This window comes from Bombus bifarius, unplaced genomic scaffold (genome assembly GCF_011952205.1).
Source record: "Bombus bifarius isolate JDL3187 unplaced genomic scaffold, Bbif_JDL3187 scf7180000009308_frag, whole genome shotgun sequence".
NCBI lineage: Eukaryota > Metazoa > Arthropoda > Insecta > Hymenoptera > Apidae > Bombus > Bombus bifarius.
In genome coordinates, this window is record NW_022885033.1 from 1 (window position 1) to 11,634 (window position 11,634).

General features: G+C 35.0%; 1 protein-coding gene across 6 annotated transcripts; it reads left to right on the top strand.

Annotated features, from left to right (window-relative positions):
• Window positions 1–1,025: 1,025 nt before the first annotated feature.
• Window positions 1,026–11,275, top strand: LOC117215013 (carcinine transporter-like). Of its 6 annotated transcripts, none has more exons than XM_033461399.1 (11): window positions 1,027–1,219; window positions 3,606–3,987; window positions 5,849–6,109; window positions 6,358–6,553; window positions 6,883–7,141; window positions 8,110–8,302; window positions 8,409–8,514; window positions 9,247–9,350; window positions 9,416–9,630; window positions 10,024–10,199; window positions 10,636–11,275. In XM_033461399.1, the coding sequence occupies exons 3-11, from the start codon at window positions 5,853–5,855 to the stop codon at window positions 10,852–10,854; spliced, it is 1,725 nt and encodes a 574-aa protein (XP_033317290.1). In that variant the 5' UTR covers window positions 1,027–1,219; window positions 3,606–3,987; window positions 5,849–5,852; the 3' UTR covers window positions 10,855–11,275. The 6 variants fall into 6 exon arrangements, with proteins under 6 accessions (XP_033317286.1, XP_033317292.1, XP_033317290.1 ...); XM_033461398.1 differs by lacking the exon at window positions 1,027–1,219 and adding an exon at window positions 2,313–3,078; XM_033461395.1 differs by lacking the exon at window positions 3,606–3,987 and having other exon boundaries at window positions 1,026–1,219.
• The last annotated feature ends 359 nt before the right edge of the window (window positions 11,276–11,634 follow it).

Sequence of the window (11,634 nt, forward strand, 5' to 3'; positions counted from 1 at the left end):
TAATATTATGGAATTCTCTTTAGTTACGTGTTTATAATACATAACAGAAATGTATCTATTATTCAAGATCCATCGTTCTACTGTTATGGAAACCAGAAGCGAACACAGATTTCCCTCAGTCCGACCTCTACACAGTCAGTGAAAGCATTTTCATACAACAAAGTAAAGATAAAAAATTTTCCTTCGACGACGCAATGCGATTCCAGTCACGTTGCTTAATGATCTATCAAGATAGACAGGATTCTTGAGGAACCAATGTAATTACGTGACTACGATCATAATTTTTCTAAGGTCTCTGTACCCATAAACAATATTGTGATCCCGTTTGTTATTTAATATAATTACTTATATCTAGTTATATTTAGTTATTAAATATTAGCATGATTTACTATATGTAATTCAGTAAATCGGTACAAGATCTAAAGAAAATATTTCTTACGTATGATTTTGACGAACTTTGTGTAAAAATCTATAAAACTAGAAGTTGCTTAGTTTATATACAGATAAAGAAAAGCATCGTTTATATCGTCGAGATATCACATTTATATCATTTTAAAAATAAAAATTCTTCATCAAAGCGAAGAACATTTTCATAAAAAATTACGAACAGAATATCTCGATTCTACAATCTATTGTAAACAAGATAAGTATCGATAATGAATAAATCTTGACATTGAATTTTATTCAAAAAGTTTTATTCAAAAGTGATATCAAATAATCCGTAATGACATTTATTACTCCAATCATATCAGTCAACTACTACCTACCGCGTAATACGCGATCGATTTTCAAACGCACCCTCCCCGCCCCCCCCCACCCAAATAGAGTTTCCAGTGTAATTCTGTTATTCTTGAATCTTCGGCTTGTTTTTCATTTTTTAGCTCACTTTAAAATTTCTTCTGGCTCAATTGTGCTACGATTTAAAGTTTTCCGTGTATACGTTTAGGACGTTACTGCGTGCGGAAATAGTACAGAAGGCCTCTAATTATACCGTCTACAATATTATTTATAGACTTTGAACCATATAGTACGTAAGTATGTAATTGTATATCTGTCGTGGTTCATTTTATCCTTCTCTGTTGCGTGAACCAGCGGTTAGGAGCGACACTAAATCAAGTGGGAATGAAACTCGTTGAAACAACGCTAGACATGGTAACGGATCCATGACTGTGCTTCTGTTATTATCAACGCCAGTAACGGTTAAACCTATTGCATGTGTGTAAGTTGGAAGTTACGTACATAACTTATGCACACCCGTTGTGTTTTCGCGATCCCATATTTCTTTTAATTTGAATTTTATGAAACTTTTTGTTCGATAATTGATGTGCCATATTACATCCGTCACATTCAATGTTATATGGTGTAATTTCTTCAGTTGTGGTGTTATGTAAGTTACGAGGTCATTCCTGTGTTTGGACATGTGTTTGGAATGTAGTGTGTATCTTTCTCTTCGTATGTACATAGTGAGTAGAGACTGTCTGTCTTTCGCTAGAAGAATATTCTGCATATAGTTATTTACTGTTCTTGATATTTGATTTTGGAAATTTAATTTTCGCTTTGCTTGTATCTTCGAGCGTAAGGTGAGATTTGTACAGACATATCTAGTAATTTGTTAATCGTACTGTTCGAAATTATTGTGTGTGTGAATATTTCGGTGAATATAAACTACGAAAACCTGTCCTTGATTTTTTATGGTAACAAAGCAGTCTTTTCAGAAGAAACAATATTCATAAATCAGTCCCTTCGCAAAAAGCTAATTCTACGAATCTTGTTAGAAGAAACCGGTTGACGAAACTACGTGTCCCTTCAGGAGAGGTCTAATTTATAGAGGTAGCTTGCAAGAAAAAACCAATCTAACAAAAAGCTTGAGCATTCTTAATTAATCCTCTTTAGAATTCAATTACATTTATGCCTTTTGTAAATATTAATTCTAAAATAACGATGCTAACATTTCTAACCTACAGAGTATCAACAAATAACATAACACAATTCCCCATTTCAATTAAATATGAAAAATATACTAGAGTCGATCCAAGATCAAACCCGGTAAAACAAACGACAAATTTACCTGAAAAATCCACTGAATTCGTTTCAATACATCCGTTATTTAAATTGCAAAAATCAGTTGTGTTTCAACGTCAATTTTTAACACCGTCCATATATCGCAATTTTAGTACGCGACAAGACGACAATACAATTCATTTCAACACCATTGAAAAGTATGGCTGGCTTCGGACAACCGGTTTCCGGCGTGGCGCCACTATGCTTTGGAGAAACAAAGAAATACATATGTATGCACCTTGCTTTTTGTGAGACAGAAGAACTCTGTGTCTCTGTTCTACCAACGTCGCTGTTGCGACGATTTGCCGCAAACCTAAATGGAGTTCGATCAATGGCAACGCGAGCACGTGGTCCTCGATGTTCGCGATCGGAAAATCGTGTTTTCCAAACTATTTCTAGTTTCGCCGGTTCCACTGTCAATCAACGTTTCTTCCTTTCGTTCCGTTTCTCTTCGATTCTCTCCTTTTTTATTGGCAAACACGTGTCACCGAGTATCGTGTTCGTCTTCGCTAAGCAAGCTTCTATATCAGCGATACGCGAGCCGGTTTCCCCTTCATATTTGTACAAGACTTCGTGAACATCGGACGTTTTTCTCCTCTCTTTTCGAATAAGAAAATCCTATCGTTGTTTAACTAACAATTGCATTTCTTTAAATGGAAATGTGGTCGTGTCTCCTTTATATTTTCAATTAGCCAGAGAATTTAGGTTTATTGCCGTGGAAACTTGATCGGTCGTGTACGTAAGGATCTGCGACTCTGCTTCATCTTCGAGGAAAATTTCATCGAATACAATCGTTTCACTCAATGATTGGATCAGTCGAAAGGGAGATTCCGTGACTGCCTGTATAAATATTGATCATAGTGTCTCTTGAAGGGAAGCTGTATCAATCTTGTTGATTTAACTACTGATCCTACTTTATCCTCGAGAAAAATTACTTACTTTGATTGTTTGACCATTAATTTTAGCGTTTCTTCGAGGGAAACAGTGTTGATCGCTCGAGTCTGCTTCTTTCTCAAGGTAAATTGTATTTACTATTTACTCGATCAGCTATTTTATTTTCTTTTCCCGGAGAAACCTTGTTTCTCGCCTGTTTGACCATCCGCGCTATTTCTTCTTTGAGATAAACTGCAGCGATTATTCGTGTAATCAACAAATCTACTTTTTCTTTCTTTACGAAGGAAATCGTGTGTTTAACGAAATCTCGCTTGTTTAGTCATTGATTCCGCTAACTTTTCCAAATAAATCGTCAATCATTCGCTCGATTGCCAATTCTAATTTTGCTTCGAAGCAAACTGCGTTGATTATTCGTATAACCTTTTTAATAGAAACTGTTTTTCGCCTATTTTATCGCCAATTTCCTTTTCGAAATAACATGTATTAATTATTCGTTTAATCGCAGATTTTATTTTATTTTATTTTATTTTATTTCTATTTCTATTTCTATTTCTATTTATCATCGATTTTCCGCCGTCTTCAAAGAAACCTACGTGAATTACTTTAATTGCTTTTTCAAACTAATTTTATTTCTTTACTTTTAAATTAAGAAGCAGCAACGAAAATGCTACAATAACGGAAAAATTCTTCGGTTATCTCCACAAAGAACACGAAGGTATCGAACTTAGTGTATTGAGACATTTTGTTCGTTGGAAGTTAGTCGACGACATTTGGAACGGAAAGATACATTTGACATGATTTAGTGTGACGTTGAGAGAGAAAAATGGTTTGATCGAGGGTGCCCTTAATTACTAATTTCATACCTTGCTGTTAATCGATCTGACAGTGATATTAGTGGATGTGGTTGGTAGTGCCTGATTAATCGTGATCGATATTTTGAACAAAGAGCAACGAGAAACGATCAGTTTGGACTTTCACTTTGACGTCGTGAGACTATCGTTAATTAGACATAGAAGAATCGTTTGGTGACAGGTAAGGGTTTCAACTTTTGTATTCATTTTCTTCTATAGACTGAATTTAATTTTTCGCTTTGATAATCGTTTATAAAAGAGAAGCGATAATTATTAGTTCTACCTAAGAATGTTACTAATAAATTAGGAAAAAGAAATTTTGATTGGATTCTTGATAATGAATGAAAATTAATTTAAAAGATTGTATTTGGAATTTTGAGAATCGATCGAGTCCTCAGTTTCAGTGCAATGTAACGTTATCAGTCGCGTGAGTTTGGCTCATATGTGATTTATGTGCAAGCTAAATGTTTCCAACAAATTGTAGCATATTGATTTCTCAAAGTCCTGTATCAAATGTCTTGTAATTATAAGCAATTGTTTCGTTTGGACGATCAAGGGTAATATACTCTATTTTTGATTTTAAAAATGCCGCCATTTGTGTAGACGTACACACGCAAGTATTTATTATGTAGACACGATGGCTCGTAGACACGAACGTTTCTCGTTGTCGTATTTTCCAAACAGGTCAGTTATTTCGAGCACTCGACCACTTTCTCGCTCCTGACAATGACATTAGTCATTCTAATCGATGTCTCGAAATCGATGGTTTTTCTGTCAGCTGTTTCGTTTCCGTGTTTATTCCATATGATAATATTGTTTCACGTATTCGCTTAAATTTAATTGGCAAATGATTAATTTCCCTGAATCCATTTTCAAGTAAACATATCAGTTTAACCTTTTGCTCTATCTGATACGAAAATGAACAATTTGATATAAAAATTTTGCGAAAGATCGATATATTATTTTACTTTTAACTTGGAAATCGTTCTTTTAATTTTTCAATATCTAATTAACCACCTCAGTCCCTAAGACCGTCTGTTTTAACGAATGGTAAATAATCAAATAATTGCGTTGATACATCAAAAGTACCATCTTCTTATATCCCTGATATTAGTGTTAAAACAGGTTTGAAAAACCTTCAATTATTTCATTTGTTCTTAGCCTTCGATGGCTTAAAATTTTCTCGGTTATTTTCCAATAGAGTTCAATATATTGATCGAAAACTTAGTTTAGTTAAGCACTGTAACCGGAAGTCACCCTTAAGTCGCCGGGTAAGAGGATTACGAGTAATAAACAAACAATATTAATCAGAAAATTATTCCATTCAATTTTTCTCCTGCATTTAATTAAATATGACAGAGTCGACAAACTTTCCTTCGGTTCTTCTATCTCATTTGCAAATCTATAATATCGATATCCAAACGATAACTCGAACACCATTAACCAGCACTCGAGGCTATTTCTTTCGTCGAAACTTTCCTCAGACATGTAGATATCACGTTGACATCGCCGCGTATACCGAATCAGCCCTTTTTAAAGATGATCTCGCGAGCGTGGTTCGTATGCAATTCAATTTGAACGAGTCGCGTGTCACGATTCACTTGACTCCCGGCACAGTAATTGGCCGGCACTCGAGCAAACACTTACACTTAATTTAACGTTTAACCGAATCGAAAACAAAGCGAACAGTTGCCGGACTTCGCTCGTTCTTTCAGTTCATTTCCGAACGTCTTTCGATCAGCATATCGGGTCTCCTCTTTCATCTCCGTTGCCTTTCAAAATCTAAAATCATAATTGAGACTTTGCTGCTCGAACTATGGAAGGGGAAAACGTGAATGACGGGTAAGATTGTTCCTGCGTTCTGTCAGAAAATAATTTCCTGTTTGTGGGAGAGGAAAGGAGCATTGTAATTGGAATCACAGAATGTGAAACATCAAAGGAACTGCCGAATGACATTTATTTCAAAGACTAGAAGACTGAAAACTTTGTTATACGACTTTTATACTGCTACGCCTGGAAATCAAGGATGGATTCTGTTTCAGCGAAATGAAGGACGAGAAGAGTAACTCTATATTGCCCACTGAAGCGACTCGATTGAGACCAAGATTGGAAAGTTTCGATGATGTTCTGCCGTATGTCGGTGACTACGGGAGATATCAATGGCTGTTGTTATTGTCGTTACTACCTTATGGCGCGACGTACGCGTTTCTGTATTTCTCGCAATTTTTCATTACGATTATTCCCACGGAACACTGGTGCAGGATAGACGAATTAGTAAACTCGAATTTCACCGAAGAAGAGAGGTAAGTATGTATAATGAAGGAATATTTTTGATTGTTCGTAGAAAGTGACTTTAAAATATTGTGAAAAATATGCGAGATATCGCGATTTCTGGAATTTCTCGAATTTTCGAACATTTCGAAAATTATTAGAAAATATTGTAGAAAAATTTCACGATAAGATACAAGATATTTTTGGATTACTCTGTCTGGACTTTGGTTCTTATTTTAATAATTAAAATGATCAATCATCTATCGTATGGGGTGTTTAGGATTAAGATAGCGATTCCAGTGACGAACGTTTATCCTTATTACGAACAATGTCAACGGAAGGACGTAAACTTCACAGAGCTGTTGAAGAGCGATAAGAGCCTGAGCTCATCGGGCTTCCAAACAAACAAAACGATAAAATGTACTCAATGGGAGTATAATTTTACGCAGATTCCATATCCTAGTATAGGAACTGAGGTGAAGTATTCACATCGTTGTCTGAATCGCATGCTTCGAAATTCTTACACTTCTGCTGCGTTCTTTGGGTCATTTCCGATCTAATCTAACCTTGTTATAGTAAATTTCTTAAGTTTAAAGAAAGTATAAGACGATAATTGTTAGTACGGATGATTCCTCGGTCCGATTTTACGCGAACGTTTTTTTCAGAGCATAAAGAACTCTTTCATTCATCGAACTGCGAGCAGAATCGAGATATAAAAATTCGAAGACCGCAGCAGGATTAAAATTATATTCTGAAAAATATGAATCTGGTTTTTCGCTGACTAACTCTTAACCTTGGTGATTAGCTAGATTGGGTATGCGACCGAGAATACCTCGTATCGACGGCGCAGGCCATCTTCTTCTGCGGATCCATCATCGGTGGTTTCCTAGTCGGTTGGATCGCCGATCACAAGGGTCGTATCCCAGCTTTAATGTTCTGCAATGGTATCGCCCTTTTTGCCTCCATTTTCACTGCCAGCGCAAATAGTTTTTGGTCATTCGCCGTCTGTAGGTTTCTCACTGGACTGGCGTTCGATAACTGTATCAACATTCCTCTGATTATCGGTAAGCCTTCTACGAAGTAGAAAGTGCGAGAGGTTCGACCGATAAGCCAATGTTTCAGTCACGCGAGAGATAACGTTAGTATCAAGTCAATGTTTCTATTACGTGAAAGATGATGTTGCGTGAGAAATTTTTGATGAATTGTTCCTCGAAGATAATTTTGACGTTGCTGTACTCGATTGAACTATACGGTTCGAGTTCTTGATTCAAGAGCTTTTGCCACCACCAGAGATGAATATATTGATTTTGTTATTGTTAAAGATCGTTTCATCGATTTTCATGTCGTCGAGGATAGTTATATCTTGAAATTCTTAAATCGAGTTATACAAGGTGGTTGGTAACTGGTGGTACAAGCGGAAAGAAGTCGAAAATATAGAATACAAATTTTTTTTTTAATTCTTCCATCGAGACGACGATCTACAGTGAGATCCGTTATAACGAGACGCGATAAAGTGCACGCGTATCGAGCGAAAATTCAAAGTCGATTTTCTCGAAAACAAAGCCTCGAACGAAAAATTTTTATTCTATATTTTCGACTTCTTTTTTCGCGTAGAATCACCCCCTTTCCGCTTGTACCACCAGTTACCAACCACTCTGTATATTCGTTCGAAATGAAAATTATCACAAAATTTTCAACACGTAATTCGTTTAAATACGTTAGAAGCAAAACACGTGCATTATGTAGCGCTTTTTGTTATACGGACCAGCTCAAACTCGGAACATTCACGTTTGCAGAGTAAACGGATTAATTTAAAATCGGAATTATATTTATAATCTTACAATTATCCTACAATTATGTTGATGGTATCGTTCATTCGGCTCGTCATCAATTGCTCCATATTAATAATAACCGGTTTCACTCGATAAATCTTCCATGTTCTATTATTGCAACATAAAGAATAATCGTCGTTAAGTATCTTGATATAATAATCAGTTATTCCGAGAGTCATCGACGATCAATTATCCCGCAGTGCTCGAATATATGGCTGTTTCGAAACGAACGTTGGTCGTGAATATCGCCTTTGGCGTATACTTTGCAGTGGCCAGTACAATTTTACCATGGATAGCCTATTATATCGCGAACTGGAGATATTTTACTTACGTTACTGCCATACCGCTGTTATCTGTCGCTATCACACCGTGGATTCTTCCCGAGAGCGCCCGGTAAGTAAACTCCTAATCGTTCGATTATTCGAATTCTCAACTTGCGCTTTGAGATTTATGCAAATTTACTTATCGATCCATATCACTCGTATTTGCTCTGTTCAAGCTGGTACGTTTCCAACGGGATGATGGACAAGGTTGTTGAGAAACTACGGAGAATAGCTAGGATCAATCGCAGAAATCCAGACTCGCGTATTTGCGATATATTCGTCGTAAGTTCGATCAAATAGAATTCTAGAAAGCTTACGCGAAATCATACGGTACAGTACTTGAATCTGTGCTGACAGATATATTTGATTCACGTCGAAAACACACAGACTCGCGAATGTATTTTAACATGCATAAACAGGTTTTAAAAATGAAACGCGATGAAAAATGAAATATGAAATGAAACTTGACTGTCGCGATTCCATTGTGGTATTATATCGATCTCGTACAAAATTTGAAGTAAATCTGGGAATTTATATAGAAATTATAAAATATTTACAATTTACAAGTACAATCGGGGATAAAAATAAGCTGCTATAGTTAATGGAAATAGATGTGAAGAAAGTATAATCAAATTAGTATCAGCCTCATATACTTGAGTTTTATTTATTATATTTCCTTCTAATAATATGCAGATAGTTCAGCAAATGATTGAAATGAATTTTTACATTTTCTACACTAATCCACTTAGTTTTGTTCCCGACTGTATTTCGGATCAGAAAAGTATTTAATCAACCAACCACCCATTATATTAATAAATCTCGATATCAAAAGCCATGCCGACTAATTCCATAAAACAGAATGCAAAGTGCCACTGTTCGTGCTATCTATTAATGACGAATAAAATGAAAATAAAATTTCTTTTCAGTGTGTTATGAATTTTGAACTGTGTAAGGGCTAAAGGCACGACTCGTATTATATCTTTCGTTAATTATTCTCGAAATAAATTCTTGCAGAGTAACATGGAGGCACCGGACAAAATTCAAGAATCAGCGACGCTGCTCGATCTGTTCAAAACGCCACGGTTGGCGAGAAACACTATTCTTCTAGTTGCATTCTGGCAAGTATAAGATACGAGTTCATGTTGCGAGAAAACCTTCATAAATAACCGATACAATCTTGTAGGTGTTTCACCCTGATCTCGTTCGACGGTCACGTGTATTCATTAAAACTTATCCAGAGCTCGGTGTTCGTGTCGTTCTCGATCGCCTGTGCCACAGAACTTCCAGCTGGGTTATTACTCGCCCTGTTGCTCGACCGATGGGGTCGTAGACTCTGCGGATTTCTCACGATGGCAATGACCTGTGTACTCAGTATCGCTGAACTTATGCTGCATTCCAGTAAATATATCGATCTGTTTATTAAAGTAAAATTAAAACGATTATAATGACGTATTATTGAGAAAAATCTGAAATTAAGTTGATGATGAATGTAAAAGAATTTTGGCAACTTCGAAGGTATTAATCTTGGAAAATAATTATTTTGATGGAGCTAGAATTTAGGAATTATTAGGAATTAATTTAGTGGCGAAATTGAAAGAGGTGTGCACATTTTAGAAGCAATAATTTTCTATATGTTGGTTTTCTAGAATTTGGAGATTTATAGAAGTTTAAAGTTTGTGTGAAATTTTAATGATTTTGATTAAGCTTCGATCGGACTATATTTTTAATTAAACTTACAATCAAGTATTGTGTACCCAGGATTAATTTTGTATTTTTTAATTTATTCCCCAGTGCTCGCGAAATTAGTAATGTCAATATTGTCGCGATTCTGTCTGAACATGGCAGCCAATGTTGGTCTTCAGTATGCAGTAGAACTTCTGCCCACGCCAGTCAGATCGCAGGGCGTATCTTTCATTCATATTTTCGGAATAGTTGCACACTCTTTGGCGCCATATATCACTGACTCGGTAAATAAATATTTATACTACTATTGTTGTTACAACATTTTTGAAACACCGCTAAGTACATCCACGTTCAACTTCTCTTTAATTTATTCCAAAAAATACAATAAGCGCTATTAGAAATTATGAAAAAGTTCTCATGTAAATTTTCTCATGAAAATGTAAAATAGTTTTTTTCTAGAACAAGTTAAATATTATAAAAATCTGATCAAAATATTTCTCACTTTCTAGAAAGCCCGTTTTGGAAGTTGCAACCAACGCTTTTCTTTAACTGATCTTTAATCAAAAAATTGAAATTTAAAATAAAAAATGATGGAATAACTTAAGATATGAAACTATATTGGTTGAAACTTTCTAATGAAACTTTTTAAATGAGAAATACTTTGACCAGATTTTCATGGTATTTAACCTTTGCTCATATAAATTAATATTTGTTCATTAGGCTGCAATTTGGGAGGGATTTCCAATGCTCATTATCAGCACGGTGTCCTTTTTTGGCGCTGCACTGGTTTTGTTCCTGCCGGAAACTGTCGGCCAGAATCTTCCTCAGACTATCAAGCAAGGCGAAGAATTCGGAAGGGACCAACATTTCTGGTCGTTGCCTTGCTACCATAAGACACACTTCAATGGACATCAACACTATCACTCCTGTCAACGATAATTATCTGATTTTTAATAATAATTCAATTAAAAAACACGAAGGAGGATTCGTGTTTTTTTAGAAGTAACAATATTACAAGCGGATCAGTCTGACGATTTTTGTACGAGAAAAAATCGGAACATATTATTTTTCTATTCTCCTACATTAATTTTTATTTTTATCGTTTACGTTTAAGAATTTGTAAGCCTTAATTCTAAAAAGAGCGAGCTTAGAAATCGTGTTCCTATATAATTTTTATTATTATCTTTTAAGAGCTTTTATAATTTTAATGCTAATTTTCACTTGCGTTACGCACGTTCGAATCGTTCAGCGGTTGGTGCTAATTTGATATTCAAAGATATTACGTAGAATAATATCGAAAATGTTACGTAAATTAATAATTACGTAATTTATTAATTACGTAAATAATAAATTAGGGAGATTTAAATTTTTGATTCCTTTAATGTTTTTAACATTTTTCACTGGAATATATTGAACAAAATCTTATTTAAAAAAATAGTACGTTTAGATAATTTGTCTTTGTGAAAAGAAACAGTTTTATATCTTTTGAACGATTATCCACGTATTTTTAACGATTATTTATCTATTCGTTATATTTTTTTGTACGATTTTAAATAACGTACAATATTAATAAAATCCAAGCTTGAAGACTTTTTAAATTATTGTTATAATTTCTTCAGCACCAACTACTGGACTTTTATCTATCTAAAACGAGTTGTGCGTACATTTAAAAAAAAAATAACTCTAATTGACTGTTTCTATGGTTTAAGAAGAAGAAAA